Source organism: Cucurbita pepo, chromosome 7 (genome assembly GCF_057944985.1).
Source record: "Cucurbita pepo subsp. pepo isolate OVF chromosome 7, ASM5794498v1, whole genome shotgun sequence".
In the NCBI taxonomy this organism is placed as follows: domain Eukaryota; kingdom Viridiplantae; phylum Streptophyta; class Magnoliopsida; order Cucurbitales; family Cucurbitaceae; genus Cucurbita; species Cucurbita pepo.
The window spans coordinates 11125324-11144845 of record NC_141804.1 but is presented as its reverse complement, the minus strand read 5'-3'; the positions used below and the strand labels follow the sequence as shown (position 1 = coordinate 11144845).

The 19522-nt window shown below is 40.2% G+C and overlaps 3 protein-coding genes across 7 annotated transcripts; 2 read left to right on the top strand and 1 right to left on the bottom strand.

The window, feature by feature from the left end:
* Window positions 1-143: 143 nt before the first annotated feature.
* Window positions 144-6151, top strand: LOC111798437 (translocase of chloroplast 90, chloroplastic-like). Of its 3 annotated transcripts, XR_015421642.1 has the most exons (4): window positions 144-428; window positions 2356-2496; window positions 3443-5946; window positions 6058-6151. XR_015421642.1 is itself a non-coding variant. In XM_023681582.2 (3 exons), exons 2-3 carry the CDS (start codon window positions 2361-2363, stop codon window positions 5680-5682), a joined length of 2376 nt encoding a protein of 791 aa, XP_023537350.2. In that variant the 5' UTR covers window positions 144-428; window positions 2356-2360; the 3' UTR covers window positions 5683-6033. The 3 variants fall into 3 exon arrangements, 2 of the variants coding, with proteins under 2 accessions (XP_023537350.2, XP_086981494.1); XM_023681582.2 differs by lacking the exon at window positions 6058-6151 and having other exon boundaries at window positions 3443-6033; XM_087125368.1 differs by lacking the exons at window positions 144-428; window positions 6058-6151 and adding an exon at window positions 442-2101 and having other exon boundaries at window positions 3443-6033.
* LOC111798439 (synaptotagmin-5) lies at window positions 6071-12343 on the bottom strand. 2 transcript variants are annotated; one of them, XM_023681583.2, is made up of 12 exons: window positions 11862-12343; window positions 11706-11756; window positions 10304-10424; window positions 10099-10223; window positions 8916-9017; window positions 8773-8847; window positions 8623-8702; window positions 8375-8525; window positions 8063-8293; window positions 6952-7248; window positions 6749-6862; window positions 6071-6360 (listed from the first exon to the last, which is right to left on the bottom strand). In XM_023681583.2, the coding sequence occupies exons 1-12, from the start codon at window positions 12069-12071 to the stop codon at window positions 6214-6216; spliced, it is 1704 nt and encodes a 567-aa protein (XP_023537351.2). In that variant the 5' UTR covers window positions 12072-12343; the 3' UTR covers window positions 6071-6213. The 2 variants fall into 2 exon arrangements, with proteins under 2 accessions (XP_023537351.2, XP_023537352.2); XM_023681584.2 differs by having other exon boundaries at window positions 11886-12343.
* A 2102-nt stretch (window positions 12344-14445) lies between these two features.
* On the top strand, window positions 14446-19168 carry LOC111798047 (putative chloride channel-like protein CLC-g). Of its 2 annotated transcripts, XM_023681000.2 has the most exons (7): window positions 14450-14786; window positions 14863-15063; window positions 15802-15979; window positions 16851-17113; window positions 17254-17523; window positions 17607-18741; window positions 18905-19168. In XM_023681000.2, exons 1-7 carry the CDS (start codon window positions 14644-14646, stop codon window positions 19037-19039), a joined length of 2325 nt encoding a protein of 774 aa, XP_023536768.2. In that variant the 5' UTR covers window positions 14450-14643; the 3' UTR covers window positions 19040-19168. The 2 variants fall into 2 exon arrangements, with proteins under 2 accessions (XP_086981634.1, XP_023536768.2); XM_087125508.1 differs by lacking the exon at window positions 17254-17523 and having other exon boundaries at window positions 14446-14786.
* Window positions 19169-19522: the final 354 nt, after the last annotated feature.

Below are 19522 nucleotides of genomic sequence, written 5' to 3'. Positions count from 1 at the left end.
TCTATCAGATACAGCCAGAATCATTTCAGTAACATGCACTCTTACCCTCTAGTCCGTTAGATCCATAAACTATCTAAATTATCATGGTCCTTACCGTAGCTAATTATTTACCACGTTGTTCTCTCTTGTGCTTCGGGTTTCATTTCAGTTTCCAAAGTGTATTTCTGTCTTATCCCTTTTCTCCCGCCTTAGCCATCGATTTTTTTTTGCTTGTCATCGTTCTCACCGTACAACTCAATCGCCATCGGATGTATTCGGCCGGAGATTTGATGGTAGGTTTCCGGTGGGGAGTTCTGTAATTGGGATGAGACTGTAATCTTGGTACAATTTTCGCCTTGGTTCTTGGAGAAGTGGAGCTGATGCTATCTCTTCGTCGAGGATTTGTTTGATTGAGTTCGGGTTGACTTCTGGGAGGTTTGTTATTTGAGGTGAGAATTTATCTCTTCCTTTAACCACGTAGCTGAATTTTTGTTCTCGTTTTCGTTTCCATGCGTTCAATGGAGAATTTTTCTGGGTGGTTTGAATTTAATCTAGTGGAAGTGGATTTAGGTTGCTTTTTAGGTGATGGTTTATGGTGTTGTATGAGCTTGGAAGCGCCAATAGAGGGTGGAGAAAGATTATCGAATGAGGATTTGTAGTGATGGTTTTAGAATTGCATGCATATGGGAAAATGCCGAGTTGTCTCCGCTGAGTTTTTCTTGGTGTCGTCTTGCCTAATGATGTCTTGGATTAGTATGTTGGATTTTGCTTGATAGATCACAAGATTTTTAGGATTGAAGTTGAGGATGTATGTGAGGGGAAAATGTTTGTCTATTGGAGGGAAGCGAATATGATATGTATTCGGTCGGATTGACTATGGATTCGAGCCATAGCACACGGTTTCATAAAACCGTACGATTTTCCCGATCTAAATAAAGCAGGTTTTACATGAAGAAGATTTGGCTCAGCATGTTCTATTCGAAACGGGTAGGAAAAGAACCCAACTCGGTATTATTAAAAAAATAGAGAAATCTCTTTGGACTGGATTTTCTTTAGTGTGTTTAGTAGATCTTGTGAACTCTGTCGTTCATTTCGTAGTAGTCGTAGAATATTTTGTTTTGATGATTTCTATGGGAAATTGGAAGCTATGAAAGATGGTGGATGTAGTTTTGAACTTGATCGAAGAAAATATTTATGAAGTTCCGGGCCTTTGCGAAGGACTTGATATTAATTCAAGGTGAATAGACTTTTGAAGTGGGTTGAAGGAAACCTATAGGTTCCACCACTGTGAAGAACAAATAGGAATTAAGGGGAGGTAGTTGGAGGAGTTAATGGGAACTTTTGTTACTGGGGATGAGGTGGGACAATAATCTTTATGTGTCCAATATTTGGTGTAGAGGACTTTTGTTGGGACTACATGGTAGTCATTACTGGGGAAACGTTCGAAGTGGTATATAGTCCACGGAACTATAGCTATGATTATTTTTTCATCTTCTGATTACATGGTCTCTTGTTTTCTGGTAGATGAAGGGGAAATGTTGCAAAATTTCTGGGAGGTATTGAATTTGAGAACCCTGGTAGACATCCTTACAGGTTGAATTAGTTGCCCTTCGTTGATTAAATAAAAAGATACTCGAGTGCCACCCCAAACAAAAAAAAAACAAAAAAAACAAAAAAAAAAAAAAAAAACAAAAAAAACAAAAAAAGAAGGAAAGAACGAAAGAATCCTTGGAGGATATTAGAAAAAAAACACTCTAGCTTGTAAGAATCTAAAAGTTATCATAATTACAAAAGGGGGGGGAGCTAAATAGCTACAATTTGAGACCAAGATTCTAATCTCTTCCAATAACGTATCAACCAGCTCTCCTTGATTTCGTTTCTTCCACTGTGTTTTAGCAAAGAATAGTAGCATCATTGCTAGGAGAAGGAGATACCACAAGAAAGTTGCTCTGTATTGTGTTGTCAGTGGTGTTGTGAATGATCTTGCCAGTGACTCAGCAGTCAATTTTCTATAGAACTACTCTCACAATAAGAGCATTCAGTAATAACAATAAAAGGATCAAGTAATTTCTGAGAACATGCTTGAAGTACAAGAATTGAATCATTATCAAGTTTGGCCTAGGTAAACATCCTTTCAACTTCCAATTCATTCTCAATGTTGTATGACAATGGTGTCTTGCCCTCGTCTGACATCCTTACCATGTGAACCAAGCCATTTTAAGTAAATGGATTCATAATATTTTTCTTCCCATTTGGTGTACTTAGGGGGCATGATCAGTTGATAAATCACATGAACCATGGGTTTTTCAGCTACTGTTACTGTAGCCAATTTGGAAGTTCAAGCATTTTTGTTCGTAACTTTTTTATATTTCGCAGGCAGAATGAAGGGGGTTAGAGACTGGTTATTTTCTCAATTAGTATCCAAGTCAGTGGTTTCATCTAGACCATTACTGGGGAGTGACAGTTTCTTTGGTGAGGAAAATGTAGAACTCATGGATGAAGACCAAGATGATGGAGGTACGTGTCTGAATTGATGAATGTTTGTTTTTGTTTTAGATTCAAAATTTTCTGCCTCTGCTGATGGCATGGATTTTAAGAAAATTTATAGCTTGTTTGGATTACTTATCTTCCCTCTTGATGAAGAAATTCAAGAATATTTGGTCTTATGCTATTAAGCCTATCCTTTGGGAATGTGGATTTAGGTTAATTGTTGGTCTCTTCATGCCTTCCTTACCCCTAATTTTGTAACTCATTGTTGCTTGTGTTTTTGCTAATTTGGATTCGTTTCTATAGCCCCCTTGGCTTGTTGGGTGGATTGCTGATTCCCACCCCCACCTGTTTTGTATTCTTTGTTGATTATGAATTCATTTTGTTCTTAAAAAAGTAAAGTATACTATCTCCTTGAGAAATTATTTATTTCTTTTTCAATACTTTTCATGTGATTTTTTTCTTCCTGCCTGATTTGATCATTATTTGTATTTCATTAACTCGTTAGTTAATTAACTCTTTATGTTCTTCATCTGTAAAGATTCAAGAAACATATATATCTTCTGGTATCTCTTATTCTTGTACCCCAGGCCTCATTGGAGTCTGAATTATTGGTGGTGTATTGGCTTCATTGCTATTATTTGTGGCTAGATGTAGGCAGCTACCGAGCATTTTGAACTTTTTTTAATGTCCAAGTTCATGTCTTTCTTTCAAAACCTTAATGTTCTTCTATGTCAACCAATTTGTTCCGATGACTAGTCACAGGTTAGAAATATAATGTTGATGGGGCTATTTGGTCGCTGATTGGAGAAGATGGTTTTACAGAAGACTTCTTCTTTACTTTTAAAGCTGCTTAGTATCTCTTGCTTGAGCTATAATCTACTGTACAAGAATGTAAACTTGTTTTATGAACCTTTTCTGTCTTTTTTCTTTTTCGAACCTCTCAAATTATATAACAGAATATTATCTTCTGTAGTTGTACAAGCAACCAATATTGTAACACCCAGTGCCCCTCATACATCAGACTCTGGTGAGAATTTGGAGAACCAAGATGATTTGTTACTGGAACAGGTTCCTAGTGGAAATTCACCCCAATCTCAACATAGCGCTAACAGGGGAAAGATGGATGTCTTGACAAAGCTTGAGGACCTCCAAGTTCATTTCTTTCGACTTCTACAGAGAATCGGCCAGACACAAAACAATTTGTTAGTGGAAAAGGTTCTGTACCGAATACATTTAGCCACTTTGATACAAGTAGGGGAATCAGATCTCATAAGAGTAAACCTTGGAAGGGGTAAAGCCAGCGCTAAAGCAGCTGAACAAGAAGCAACTGGGATACCAGAATCAAACTTCACATTTAGAATACTTGTACTGGGAAAAACCGGAGTTGGTAAGAGTGCTACAATAAACTCCCTCTTCGATCAAGCAAAAACTGACACTGATGCATTTCAACCAGCAACTGGTCGTATTCAGGAGATTGTGGGAACAATCAATGGGATTAAAGTATCCATCATTGATACCCCTGGTTTTTCACAATGTTCCTCAGGAAATATGAAGAGAAATAAGAAAATTATGTTTTCTGTGAAGAGATATATAAGAAAATCACCACCAGATATTGTTTTGTACTTTGAGCGCCTTGACGTCATAAATAAGAATCATGCTGATTACCTTCTGATGAAGCAAATAAGTGAGGTCTTTGGTTCTGCAATTTGGTTCAACACCATCCTGGTCTTGACTCATTGTTCCTCTGCTCTTCCGGAAGGACCTGATGGATATCCTGTCTCCTTTGAATCATATGTGGCCCATTCCTCAGAGATTTTGCAGCAAAATATTCACCAGGCATTGTCTGACCCTAGACTTGAAAATCCCGTCCTCTTGGTTGAAAACCATCCTCACTGTAAGAAAAATATTATGGGGGAAAAAGTCCTTCCAAATGGACAGGTCTGGAGATCACATTTCTTGTTGTTGTGCATTTGCACCAAAGTTTTGGGCAGCATTAATGCCCTTTTGAAATTTCAAAATTGCATTGAGCTAGGGCCATTGGCTAATACCCGGCTGCCTTCACTTCCCCACTTACTCTCATCTATTTTACGGCACCGAGGTATGTCAAGTCCATCAGGTGTGGGCTATGACATTGAAGCTATTCTACTCGGTGACAATGAAGAAGATGAGTATGATGATCTACCTTCTATTCGCATTCTAACGAAATCCCAATTTGAGAAATTGTCGAACTCACAGAAAAAGGAATACTTAGATGAGCTGGATTACAGGGAGACTCTATATTTAAAGAAACAGTTAAGAGAAGAGTATCGAAGGAGGAAGGAGGTCAAACTTTTAAATGATAGAGATTTGGTAGACAATGATAATAATGGTGATTTGCAGGCAATGCCGGAAGCAGAGGCTGTTCTTCTCCCAGATATGGCCGTTCCACCCAGTTTTGACTCAGATTGTTTTGTTCACAGATATCGTTGCGTTGCAGTAGACAATCAGTGGATTGTGAGACCTGTTCTTGACCCACAAGGATGGGATCATGACGTTGGCTTTGATGGGATAAATTTGGAAACAGCCATGGAGATGAACAAAAATGTTTTTACCTCAGTCACTGGACAGGTGAGCAAGGATAAACAGGTATTCAACATTCAATCTGAGTGTGCTGCTTCTTACATAGATTCACGGGGATCATCTTACACTTTAGGTCTAGATGTTCAATCTGCTGGTACAGATAGGATGTACACTGTTCATAGCAATGCTAAGCTGGGTAGCATTAAGCACAACGTTCCTGGAATTGGAGTTTCTTTGACATCTATCAAGAGAAATTGCTATTATGGGGCCAAGCTTGAAGATTCCATATCTGTAGGCAAGAGAGTAAAGTTTGTAGTCAGTGGTGGTCGTATTGAAGGAGCGGGACAAATGGTGTACGGTGGGAGCATAGAAGCTACTTTAAGGGGTAGAGACTACCCTGTCAGGAATGACCATCTCAGTCTAACAATGACAGTCCTCTCTTTCGATAAGGAAACGATGCTGAGTGGGAACGTAGAGTCTGAGTTTCGGCTTAGCCGAAGCATGAGAGTGTCAGTTAATGCCAACTTAAATACACGTAAAATGGGTCAGATCTGCATAAAAGCTAGTAGTTGTGAGCATTTGCAGATTGCTTTGATTTCAGCTTATACAGTCTTGAGAGCCCTTCTGCGTAGAAAGGAAATCGAAACATTGTAGTTTCCGATGATCTATGCCATTCTGAACTCAAAGCTGAGACTTGTCTGCAATTTTGAACTGAAATCGGTTGTTTTAAGTTCCAAGAGAATTAATATGAGATGTTTTAAAAGGCTACACATGATGAATTTTCCTTCTGTCTGTACATCGCTTTTCCAGAGAAGTACATTGCTAATTGCAAGCAGACAGGTTTTATTGTCGATATTGGCCAAGAGGTTTGAATACTTGGGGAAGAGTTGAGTTGATAATTGTACAGCGATAGATAAGGTTAGTTTTTATTCTTGAACTTCCTGAATAATCTACAATTTTTGTATTTATTGAACTCAGTTCCTATTAGCTATATTGAAACTTGAATCTGAATCTTATTTTATTTTTTAGGCTCAATGACATATAGGGTGAGAATTTCTATTTTTGACCTCAAAAATATAATGTATATTTCTTATACAAGACGTGAGACTCATTGTTCAACTGATCTGCTCTGAGAAGTAGGTATTGTACATCCTCAACTTACTGGTTTACAGTTCTGGGAATTGCTTAGGAATCACGGTAGATAGGCTGTGGCATCCATTTGAGGTGTAAATTTAACCGCCCTGACTTAGCTCCATCGAGTTCAAACGATTCCTTGTATTCCCCTTCTAATATTACTCTTGTAAGTGTCAAAATGCATCTGCCCATATAATCCTAATTGATCCAAGAAATCAATGTTAGTGAAGGGGAAGTTGCAACAAGTTCTAGTTGTATAATCTTTAGTGATTGTTGCAACGGTTAGACTGAGATCACTACAACATGAAGTAGAGGTGCTAAAACTAGTTAAAAGATTAAGACATGCTAAATATAATGGTCTTGGCCCACCGCTAGCAGATATTCTCCTCTTTAGGCTTTCCCTCAAGGTTTTTAAAACGCGTCTGTCAGGGAAAGGTTTCCACACCCTTATAAAAGGTGTTTCGTTCTCCTCTCCAACCAATGTGGGATCTAACGCTAAAAGATTGTATATGTTCTGTGAAGCCAGTCACAACTATATTTTAGCTCGAAATGAGACAAAAAAGATGGACATAAAACGGTGCCTCACCTTTCCAAAAGTGTCGTGATCCCAAACTTCAGCTATAAGCATGTCATGTAGTCCATCTTCAACAACGAAGTCAAAAGTCTGATTCCATATGGGATTTAAGCTCTCATTCACAACCTGAAATATGAAACTAAAGATCACAGAGGGAGGAGGAAAGGGCAAACAGGGATCGTTTTAGATCATAATTTCGGGTATCAGAGTTTTACCCTTGTTTTGTTCTTCATTTCTGATTTTTTCATGGTGAATACAACATATGGGTCAGACTTTCCTACAAGATCTGTTGCAGGCAAGTCTTCTGCAGATATCACAGTCACGGAAAGTACTCCTCTAATAATAACCCCTTTCCTCTTCGGCGTGACAGCTTGTCCGTTTTCGGTAGCTTCCGTTCCATTTGCCCGACTCTTGAGTACACTCTCTAAGGAAGTCATTGGAAAATCAGAGGCAAATGGATTTGTAAAGCCACTTTCCATACCGAAAGGACAGTATAGAAGCTCCAAGTGCACCTAATGAACACATTTAACAGAAAGACAAAAAATGCACTATCATATATAGGAAGTCTCTTCTTAGCAGAATCATGGGATTGCTTTAGATCACTACGAACTACTCAGGAATGTATCCGGGAAGACAATATGTCGAAAATCTTAATGAGGTATGAACATCAAGAATGTTGAACGTGGATAGTACGAGAAAGATTTAGTATAACGAGGATGAGCATGGACTCGCTTAAAAAGAAAAGACAATAGACACTGTTCTACATATTGTAACGGCCTAAGCCCACCACTTGCAGATATTGTTCTCTTTGGACTTTCATTTTCAGGCTTTCCCTCAAGGTTTTTAAAACACGTCTGATAGGGAGAGGTTTCCATGCCCTTATAAAGTATGTTTCGTTCTCCTCCCCAATCGATGTGGGATCTCACAATCCACCCCCCTTCGGGACCTAGCGTCCTCACTGGCATTAGTTCCCTTCTCCAATCGATGTGGGACTCTCCAATCCACCCTCCTTTGGGGCCTAGCATCCTTGCTGGCACACCACCTCGTGTCCACCCCACTTCAGAACTCAGACTCCTCGCTTGCACATCGCCCGGTGTCTGGCTCTGATACCATTTGTAATGGCCCTAGCCTACCGTTAGCAGATATTGTTTCTTTGGGCTTTTCCTTTCGGGCTTCCCGTCAAGGTTTTTAAAACATGTCTGCTAGAGAGAAGTTTCCACACCCTTATAAAGAATGTTTCATTCTCCTCCCCAACCGATGTGGGATCTCACACATATAAATGATATTGACACCGATAAGCAAAATGTTCATTAAAGGTGTTGTTACCTGCCCCCTGTTTTTATTATCTCTATGAACTTCCAGATCTTTAACCAGATTCAACCACACATCCTTCACTTTACCCGGTTGAAGCTTGCTTAATCGTATCTGAGCACATCCTATAAGCTCAGAAGCCTGAAGTCCTTCATCGTCATAAACCTTCACGACCAAATGTTGTGTCGATTCATCTTCAACAACAAACTCAAAGTGCTCATTCCAAACTGGATTCAAATCATTGTTCTACAAAAGAAACCATCGAAATTCATAGTATATCCAAAAGGCGAAAGAGAGAACGAAGTTAAGAGAAGTAAGATAACTCACAATTATTTTGCTGGTCTTCATTCGGTCACGTAGAGGCCGAATGTATAACACGGCATATGGATCCGACTTTCCAATCAGATCCTTATTTGTCAACTCTTTTGCCTGCACAAGTTTCACCTCTAATATCCCAACAGGCTTCAATTCCAGGTCACTGAAACAATTAAAGTTGACCATCAAGCTCATAAGTGTAGTGAGCAAAGGCCACAAGACAACCTTGTGGCTAGCTCGTTCAGTTCCCATTCTCATACCTGTAATCTCCAGGCAAGATAGGGATAACTTTTCTAACAGGCCATGTAATAGAATCTTCTACAGCATCTCGAATTGTTCCCTGTGTTCATATATAAGCTCTATAGTTATAACAGTGATTCAGTGAATATAATGACAATTAATGATCACACCTCTAGTGCACTGTAAAGCCCAGGTATTGCTGAGATGTCCCCTCCAATAACTTTGAGTGTAAAGTCCAGCTTTTTCTGTTAAGATATTAGGTTTTGTCAATAAGGAAGTTTCCCTTGAGTATGAGTGGGAGTTTATGGGATACCTTTTGCCGTAAAGAAAAACAAACTGCACCAAAGCATGGGAATTCGTCAACCATAGGCTTGAATATCAACCTGAAAACGCCTGTGAATCCAATGTTTTTTACCTGAACAATGTAGTGCACGATGCAGATCAATGAGCTTTTGTAACCGTCTAAGCCTAAGCCTACCGCTAGCTGATATTGTCCTCTTTGAGCTTTCCTTTTCGAGATTCCGCTCAAGGTTTTTAAAAGGTGTCTGCTAGGGAGAGGTTTCCACACCCTTATAAAGAATGCTTCATTCCCCTCTCCAACTGATGTAGGATCTCACAATCCATCCCCCTTCGAGGCCCAGCATTCTCGCTGGCACTCGTTCCCTTCTACAATCAATGTGGGACTTCTCAATCCACCCCCTTCGAGGCCCAGTGTCCTTGCTGGCACATCGCCTAGTGTTTGGCTCTGATACCATTTGTAATAGACCAAGCCCACCGCTAGTAGATACTGTCCTTTTTGGGCTTTTCCTTTCGAGTTTCCCTCAAGGTTTTTAAAACGCATCTGCTAGAGAGAGGTTTCCACATCCTTATAAATAATGTTTTGTTCCACTCTTCAACCGATGTGGGATCTCACAATCCATCCCCCTTCGAGGCCTAGCATTCTCCTGGCACTCGTTCCCTTCTTCAATCAATGTGGGACCTCCCAATCCACCCCCCTTCGAGGCCAGCATCCTTGCTAGCACATCGTCTGGTGTTTGGCTCTAATACCATTTGTAACAGACAAAGCCCACCGTGAGTAGATACTGTCCTCTTTGGGCTTTTCCTTTCGAGTTTTCCCTCAAGATTTTAAGACACGTTCGCTAAAGAGAGGTTTTCACACTTTTATAAAGAATGTTTTGTTTCTCTCTCCAACCGATGTGGGATCTCACAGCTTTCCTATCACAATCTTGCATATGTGAAAGTACTTTGAAATACGAACTTTAAAGATCATCTAATTCTTGAACCGTTAATTTTTTCAGAAGAGTTCATCCATTGCTTAGTCAACCACAAAGAAGCTCTCAAGTTCAACTTATTACCTAAGTTATATATACAGAAACAAGATCTGGTATGATTAACTATGACATACTTTCCCGAATGGACCTAACCAAATTTTTTGCAAAGGGTGAGAGAACGAGTCACTTCGACGATAATGGAAGTTGAAGTCTATCAGTTCATACCTGCACGGGTAGTGCAACGCCTAGTCTAGTCTTTATATCGAGTATTATACTTTGATTGCCATCCCACTGCATTTCCAACTCCATAGTGATACCATCAGTTCCCCCATCTTCAATTATAGAAATTCCTGTCAAGTAGAATAGGACAGTTAGAACTTCAGATAATGTTTACAGACTACAAACTCATCAATCTCCATCTTGAACAAACCTGTGAATTGAGGAGCCACAGTGCCAAGAGTGAACCTGGAAAACTTGAGTGATGACAGTATGATAGGTTTGTATTGTTCAAGAACAGGCTCTACTGAAGATCTTATCAGATCAGAAGCTGCCTGTCACACGAAATCAACCAAACAAGTAAGAGATAACTGTATCAGCCCAAGCCGACCACTAGTAGATATTATCTGCTTTGGCCCATTATGTATAACCGTCAGCCTCACAGTTTTAAAATGTGTCTATTAGGGAGAGGTTTCTACACTCTTATAAAAAAGCTTTGTTCCCCTCTCCAAGCAATATAGGATTTCAGAATCCACCCTCTTTGGAAGGCAACGTCCTCGCTGCCACACCACTCGGTGTCTGACTCTCCTACCTTTGTAACAGTCCAAGCTCACTGCTAGTAGATATTATTTGGATTGGCCCGTTACGTATCGCTGTCAGCCTCACGGTTTTAAAATGCATCTACTAGGAAGAGGTTTCTACATTCTTATAAAAAATGCTATGTTCTCCTCTCCAACCGATGTGAGATCTCACAATCTCGCTGGCTCACCACCCAGTGTCTAGCTCTGATACCATTTGTAATCGTCCAAGCCCACCACTAATAGATATTGTCCGTTTTGACCCGTTACGTATTGCCATCAGTCTCACGATTTTAAAATGCGTCTATTAGGAGGTTTCTACACTTTTATAAAGAATGTTTTGTTCCCTTCTCCAACCGATGTAGGATCTTGCAATCTCACAAGCACACTGTCCAGTGTCTGGCTCTGATACCATTGGTAACAGTCCAAGCCCATTGCCTAAGCCCACTACTAGTATATATTGTCTACATTGGCCCGTTACGTATTGTCGTCAGCCTCACGGTTTCAAAATGCGTCTATTAGGAATATGTCTCTACACTCTTATAAAGACCCCCTCCAACCGATGTGAGATCTTAGAATCTCGCAGGCACACCGCTCAGTGTCTGGCTCTGATACCATTTGTAACCGTCCAAACCCATCGCCCAAACCCACTGTTAGTAGATATTGCCGTCAGCCTCATGGTTTTAAAAAAACGCGTATACTAGGGAGATGTTTCTACACCCTTATAAAGAATGTTTTTGTTCCCCTCTCCAACCTATGTGGGATCTCACAATCTCACTAGCACACCGCCCGGTGTCTAACTCTGATACTATTTGTAACAGTTCAAACCCACCACTAATAGATATTGTCTGTTTTGGTCTGTTACATATCGCCATCGACCTCACGATTTTAAAATGTGTCTACCAGGGAGAGGTTTCCACACCCTTATAAAGAATGCTTCGTCTCCTCTCCGACCGACGTGGGATCTCACGTCAACACACCAAGAACAGACAATTAGAGACAAATATAAGTAAAACCCGACAAAAACAAACAATCTACCTCATTAACATATGGCCAAATCTTGGTAAGATGCTGATTGAGCCAAGTCAGCTGCAAAAATGGGGAAACAGAACCAATGTTAATCCACCGTGAACATGAAAACTAAATAACTTCATACACAAGTGAAACACAAGGAAAAGTGTGAAGAAAACTCAAGTTTTGGGTCTGGGAAAAGACGACCCAAGAGGGATAATACTGAGGAGGCAAGATCTTTCTCGAATCATCCACTGTCATTCTAGCAAAAGCAGCGATTGTAGCAGCAAGATCAGCCCGTCGCTTCGACCGGACATTCTCGGACTTCACAAAGCTGACGATGAGACCTAACCCGACAAACACACCGAGCACAAGACCTAGCACAAACGCCATTAGAGCTACTTTTTGCGAGCTTCAGTGGGTTTAGGAACAAAAACCCATAAAAGAACACATTGAATACAGATGGAAAGAGAGAATTGAAGAGGTGGGAAGAACAGTGTGAGTGGATGTTTGCGCTGTAATTGACGTGTCGTCGATGAACTCGAGCTGAAAATGGACGGATGAGTTGCTAATCAGTGTACTTTTTTGTGAATGTCGTTATTCCGGATGAGTTGCCGACACGACAACGTCGGGCTTGGATCTTTCTGTCTCAAATGGTTGGCCTTTATTAATAAGAACACAACAAATATCAATGAATTTTAAAAGGGTATGAAAGAAATGAAATAAAAAGTGCTTACTTTTTGAGATAGTGACCTGAAGAGAAATAAATTATGATATATGACTATGTGCCCATCATAGAATTGTGGATGAATGTGTAGTGTAGGAGGTAAGAGTTTAGCGAGTGATATTCATTTAACCCGGTTGCACTCGTGGGACTCGCCTCTAAATGGGTAGAGGTTATATTTTCCATCTCCATCCCCACCCAATTCTTCGACCCACCCCGTCTTCTGCCCGCTTCAAATAGACTTCTTAAGTTTCATATATTTGTCTTCTAAGTTTCAATTGGTTTAATGTCTTGCTTTCATTCGTTTGATTTGTGTAATAAAAAATGTTTTTGACATTTGGATTACCTTTCTTTGGTGCTAATTTGACTCGTATATTGTGATATCGTGCATTGGTTGGGAGGGGAGATGAAACACCTTTTATAAGGGTGTGGAAACCTTCCCCTAGCATACGCGTTTTAAAGCTTTGAGGGGAAGCCCGAAAAGGAAAGCCCAAAGAGGACAATATATGTTAGCAGTGGAATTGAGCCGTTACAAATGGTATCAGAGCCAGACATCGAACAATGTGCCCGTGTGGAGGTTGTGTCCCCGAAGGGGGGTAGACACGAGGCACACTGGGCCCCGAAGGGAATGGATTTGGTGGGGTCCCACCTCAATTGGAGAAAGGACGTTGGGCCCTGAAGCGGGTGGATTGTGATATCCCACATTGGTTGGGAGGAGAACGAAACACCATTTATAAGGGTGTGGAAACATTTCCCCTAGTAGACACGTTTTAAAGCCTGAAAGGGAAAACCCAAACAGGACAGTATCTGTTAGCGGTGGACGTAGGTCGTTACAAATGGTATCTGAGCCAGACACCAGACTATGTGCCAGCGAGAAAGCTGTTTCCCGAATGAGGGTTAAGACACAAGGCGGTGTGCTAGTAAGGACGCTGGGCCCTGAAGGGGGGTGGATTGTGATATCCCACATTGGTTGGGGAGTAGAACGAAACACCTTTTATAAGGGTGCAGAAACCTTCCTCTAGCAGACGCGTTTTAAAGTCTTGAGGGGAAGCCCGAAAAGGAAAGCTCAAAGAAGACAATATCTGCTAGCAGTAGACCTGGGCTATTACATATATAAACTTCTCGAGTTACTAATATTGACATGAAATAGGATCGAAAAGGATTTCATCAATCTCGTTATGAAAGAGACGCTAAGGTAGGATTGACTACTTTGAATGGAGAGTAGGCATTAAATACATAGGCCTATGTTAGGGATATACAATGTAGTAGGACACTCTAGGAAAGTTGGTCACAATCAACATAATGCAATACCCACCATCTTGAGTTTGGTACTCAATCTAAAATTCAAATCATTTCATTTATTTACAAATATTCTAATCATCCTTTTTTTTTTTTTTCAAACAAAATTCATATGTTCAAATATATTATAATTCGATTTTTTTTTAAATAATTATAAATAATTAAACCAATCAAAATTTTGTTGATACAAGAAAATATATATTATATTCATGGAAGGATAAATTTTAATTAAAAAAAAGATAGAATTTTGGAAAAGTTTAATTTAAAAGTCGGTATCTATTCGATGTCTACATAAATAAATAATTTCTTTTATCGGGTTGGTAGATAGTTATTTTTCAAACGTACTTTTGTATTGAATCTATTCTCGCACAGTGTCAAATAATATATTTATGATTAATATCTTATTTAATAAAGTGATCATACCGCGTATGAACTAGTTTGAGTGATTATGTAAAACTCATCCAATAATACATTTTGCTCGATCACTCCTATTTGAAATTATAGTCTAAATCGACAATTTATATTGTAATTACCACTATTTTTATTCGTTATCTAAGAATGTGTTGATAACCCTGATTAATAAACGAGCTTAAACGATGTTAAGTATGTATTAAGTTATATGCGTGATTATTGAATTAAATTAATGGGTAAAAATTTATAACTTCCAAATTGAAGAATATTGAAAGAAGTTCCAAATTTGTAATGAACAAAACGTGGGATTTTTGGAAGATCCAAATTTATTTTTGTCTTTCTCTTATTGAAAACTTAGTAAATGGTCAGTTTTCATTCTTTCTTCTTGGAAATGAAAGACGAGAGAGGCGACTAAAGAGTGCTTGGGCCAAATTAATCCAATGAAATCGATACGGTAAGGCTTCATCCAGTCAACCAATTGGATACCCATTTCGTTTAAAATCACAATTCTGTGTCAGAGGAAGGTTGTCGATGGATGCCGCCAACCCCAACAATGGCGATGAGGAATCCATTATCACTCCCTTGCTTGCTCCTCAGAGATTGCTTGTCAATTCTTCCTCACAGGTCGCCCTTGTTGGCGCTAATATCTGCCCCATTGAAAGCCTTGATTACGAGTGAGTTCAGTTCTTTGTTCGTCTGGGGTTTTGATTTTCGGTTCTGTTTTGATTCATTGTGTCTCGTGTTTTACAGGATTTTTGATAATGATTTCTTCATGCAAGATTGGAGGAGTCGTGAGGATTTTCAGATATTTCAATACTTGGTTATTAAATGGTTGTCTTGTTTCTTGATCGGTCTGATTATGGGTCTTGTTGGGTTCTTCAACAATCTGGCGGTGGAGAATATTGCAGGGAAGAAGTTTGTTGTTACTTCGAATATGATGCTTGAGGGCAGGTACTGATTTCGTTCATGTTCTTCTGTGCTTCTGTTGATTGAAATCTTTGCAATCTGTTCTGTTTGTTTTGGTGGAAATGGGTTAGTAGAAATGTGATTGATGTACTGATTTCATTGAGTTCGGAAAGAAAAACTATGAGATCTCACCTTGGTTGGAGAGGGGAACGAAGCGTTCCTTATAAGGGTATGGATACCTCTCCCTAGTAGATGCGTTTTAAAATCATGAGGCTGCGATATGTAACGGCCTAAAGAGAACAATATCTGCTAGCGGTGGGTTTAGGTTGTTACAAATGGTATTAGAGCTAGACACTGAGTGGTGTGCCAGCGAGGACACTGGGTCGTCAAGGGGGGTGGATTGTGAGATCTTACATCGGTTGGAGAGGGGATCGAAGCAATCCTTATAAGGGTGTGGAAACCTCTCCCTAGTAGATGTGTTTTAAAATCATGAGGCTGCGATATGTAACGGCCTAAAGAGGACAATATCTGCTAGCGGTGGGTTTGGGTTGTTACAAATGGTATTAGAGCTTGGCCCCTAAAGAGGGTGGATTGTGAGATCCCACACTGGTGAGAGAGGAAATCTCTCCCTAGCATACGCGTTTTAAAAATGTGAAGCTGACAGCGATACGTAACTGGCCAAAGCGTACAATGTCTGCTAGCGGTGGGCTTGAGTTTGGGTTGTTACAAAAACTCGTAACCATTTTCCAAGATATATTGATGGAAGTCTGAAAGTTCTTTCAGGTATTGGATGGCTTTTCTTGTTTTCTCTGTTTCAAATCTACTTCTCACCCTATTCGCATCTGTCATTACGGCATTGATCTGCCCCCTAGCAGCCGGCTCAGGTATACCAGAAGTAAAGGCTTATCTGAATGGTGTGGACGCCCCAGGAATATTATCGCCCAGGACATTGTTAGTGAAGGTAAAACAGTTCTTTGAACGTTTATCGTTGTGTTTCAGATATCTATAACCTCGGTTTCTTACTGTCATCGTAGAAACATAGATAGGGTCGACGACGGAACGAACAACCTGTTCTTTTTAGATCGGATTATGCTTTGAGGTGTAGCGCCTGGTTAAGACAAACCGAGTGTTCCTTCTATTATTGTACATTTTAGTTATAGAGTTGCTCCTTTGTTTGAAGCGTGTAGTAACGTCCGATGCCCCTTTTCATTTCCATCAAGTAAGATTACACGTTTGGTTGATATGAATTCTTGATTTTGTTGCCGTTTTAGAATACATCGTTATTTAGTAACGTCTGAAGTTACTCTTAGCGCCCCTTTAACAAAGAGTCGAGTAATTTAGGATGGTTTCTCTTTTGCAAAATTTTTTGGAATAGAGTCGAGTAATAGGTAGTTACATGTCTGGGTTTAGAGCATTTTGTTGTGACTGGTTGGAGAAGGGAACGAAGCATTCTTTGTAAGAATGTGGAAACCTCTTCCTAGCAGACACATTTTAAAAACCTTGAGGGGAAGCTTGAAAGGAAAAAGCTAAAGAGAAGAATATCTGCTAGTGGTGGGTTTGGACTGTTACAGTTGGTATCAGAGCTAGACATTAGCCAGTGAGGACGCTGGGCCTCCCAAGGGGGTGGATTGTGAGATCCCATATCGATTGGAGAAGGGAACGAAGCATTACTTGTAAGGGTGTTGAAACTTCTCTCTAGCAGACATGTTTTAAAACTGTGAGGTTGACGGCGATACGAACGGGCCAAAACAAACAATATCTGCTAGCGGTGGGTTTGAGTTGTTATGTCCTTCCTCTTGAAGCCAGAGTCCATGAATATGGTTTGATTGCAGATTATTGGCAGCATTGCTATCGTGTCGTCATCTATGGTCGTTGGAAAAGCTGGGCCTATGGTTCATACCGGGGCATGTGTTGCATCCTTGGTAGGTCAGGGGTGTTTCAAAGTATTTGGTTTAACTTGGAGATGGCTATACCATCTCAAGAAGGATCGAGATAGGCGGGATCTTGTAACATGTGGTGCTGCTGCTGGAATCGCTGCTGCTTTTCGTGCTCCCGTTGGGGGCGTGTTGTTTGCTTTTGAAGAGATGGCATCATGGTATGTTTAATAACTCGGTATGTAGTCAGTTTTCGCGTCATTATCTGATTCGAACTGCGTTCGTTCGGAATCTTAGGAGCTGTGAATGCTGTGTTAGCATATTTGAACGAACGACCTTCTCACGTTGACTATCGTCACAGGTGGAGAAGCGCCCTTCTGTGGCGAGCATTTTTCACGACGGCTATCGTTGCTGTCGTATTACGCTCACTGATCGATGTTTGTTTGAATGGATTATGTGGATTGTTTGGTAAAGGGGGACTCATAATATTTGATACCTACTCAGACTTCCCCTCATATCACCTCAAAGATCTACCTCCTGTGCTTGCCCTTGCTTTCATTGGAGGCATTCTTGGAAGCTTTTATAATTTTCTTTTAACCAAAGTTCTTCGTGTTTACAATCTCATACATGAGTGAGTTCTTTCTTTATTGTTCGTAAATGCCACGAAGCTTTTCGAGTTTCGATTCTCATTGTGCTCCGTTTGTTTCTCTCCAGGAAAGGCATTGTTTACAAAGTTTTACTGGCTTGCTCTGTCTCGATTTTCACGTCATGTCTTCTTTTCGGATTACCGTGGTTCGCATCGTGCCAACCTTGCCCGTCAAGTGCTCGAGAAATCTGTCCTACGATAGGTCGATCGGGTAACTTCAAGAAGTTTCAGTGTTCTTCTGGTCACTACAATGATCTTGCAAGTCTTATATTTAACACCAATGATGACGCCATAAAGAACCTCTTTAGCAAAGGCACAGACTCTGAGTTTCAATTCTCATCAATGCTCACATTTTTCGTTACATGTTTTTCGTTGAGCGTTCTTAGTTACGGTACGGTTGCTCCGGTTGGCTTGTTTGTTCCTGTTATTGTGACAGGAGCTTCTTATGGTCGTTTTGTTGGAATGGTTGTCGGTCCATACACGAACCTTAGCCATGGCTTCTTTGCCATATTGGGTGCTGCTTCGTTTCTCGGGGGGTCGATGAGGACGACCGTTTCTTTATGTGTTATTATGCTCGAATTGACCAATAATTTGTTGCTGCTGCCTTTAGTAATGTTGGTTCTCCTTATTTCCAAGACTGTGGCTGATGCTTTCAACTGTAATATTTACAACCAGATCATGAAAGCCAAGGGGTTCCCTTACCTAGAAGGCCATGTTGAGCCATACATGAGGCAGCTGACTGTTGCCAGTGTGTTAACAAGTCCACTTCAATTATTCCGTGGCATCGAGAAGGTTCGTAACGTAGTAAACGTTCTCAAATGGACGAGCCATCACGGATTTCCCATCATCGATGAGCCTCCTTTCTCGGAATTCCCTGTTTTATATGGTCTAATTCTCAGAGCTCATCTCATCGTGTTGTTAAAGAAGAAAGCTTTCTTGTCGGTTCCAACACTAGGATTAGAAAGACAGGATGCCTTAAAGCTATTATCAGCTGATGATTTTGCAGTGATGGGTTCGGGCGATGTCGATCGGATTGAAGATATTCAGTTGACTGATGAAGAGATGGAGATGTTCATCGATCTACATCCATTCGCTAATACCTCGCCTTGTACTGTCTTGGAAACGATGTCATTAGCAAAGGCTTTCGCAATTTTTCGAGAAACTGGTTTAAGACACATGCTGGTGATGCCTAAGGTCCCCGGGGTGAGTGACTTTCATGTATCTTGAGTCTCGTAATTTCTTTGCACCTAAGGAACAACACGAAGTAGAATTGGATGTCGTCGACACGAGTTTCATAAGTTTTTATTCACTGTTCTTAAAGTTTTGAGGTTTAGAACGTTTGGCTAACGTGTTTGCCTTATTGCAGAGATCGCCCGTGGTCGGTATATTGACTCGGCACGACTTTATGCCGGATTACATTCTGAGTTTGCATCCATTGCTAGAGAAGAGCAGATGGAAAAGGTTAAGAATCAAATTTCATCTGAAGAAAAAATTCTTCTAGTGGATCACCAAACATATAGAAAGGGCAAGTGATCAACAATCACTACACAGGAACTGTTAGAACATCACATTATAAAAACTTTAGTAAAAATTGTTTACCTTCTAATTGAGAAAGCGTTTTTCTTATGAACTCCAAAAGTTTCAATCGGGGCAGCTATCGTGCAACACTTTCTAACCTAGCGAATAGGTGGCGTACGAAAAATGGTTTGTATAGATGATTTTGACGTAGTCTTAATCTTCGATTCATGTTTTGAGAGAAAATATTTTTGTAAAACGTGATCGAGAAAGCATTGTAAATGTCAATTGCATCGAAAATATGTAGACAAGAGAGTTTACAATAGTGGGTCGAAGAGGTTTTATGACTACTTGGTTTCCTTATAGTACATTTTGAGGTATTTCATGTCGGTCATAAGCCCTAAACAAGCATGATGGTGATACCACACACTTCGTTGTTTTCTTATAGTACATTTTGAGGCATTTTATG

Excerpts from the sequence above, each read along its gene's own strand:
- LOC111798437 (XM_023681582.2), top strand. The coding sequence starts at position 2,361 with ATGAAGGGGGTTAGAGACTGGTTATTTTCTCAATTAGTATCCAAGTCA. Across the intron at positions 2,497-3,442 it reads TGAAGACCAAGATGATGGAG|TTGTACAAGCAACCAATATT; the intron begins GTACGTGTCTGA and ends TATCTTCTGTAG.
- LOC111798439 (XM_023681583.2), bottom strand. The coding sequence starts at position 12,071 with ATGGCGTTTGTGCTAGGTCTTGTGCTCGGTGTGTTTGTCGGGTTAGGT. Across the intron at positions 8,526-8,622 it reads ATCTTGCCTGGAGATTACAG|TGACCTGGAATTGAAGCCTG; the intron begins GTATGAGAATGG and ends TAATTGTTTCAG. Across the intron at positions 8,294-8,374 it reads TGAAGACCAGCAAAATAATT|AACAATGATTTGAATCCAGT; the intron begins GTGAGTTATCTT and ends TTTCTTTTGTAG.
- LOC111798047 (XM_023681000.2), top strand. The coding sequence starts at position 14,644 with ATGGATGCCGCCAACCCCAACAATGGCGATGAGGAATCCATTATCACT. Across the intron at positions 14,787-14,862 it reads ATTGAAAGCCTTGATTACGA|GATTTTTGATAATGATTTCT; the intron begins GTGAGTTCAGTT and ends CGTGTTTTACAG. Across the intron at positions 18,742-18,904 it reads TGATGCCTAAGGTCCCCGGG|AGATCGCCCGTGGTCGGTAT; the intron begins GTGAGTGACTTT and ends GCCTTATTGCAG.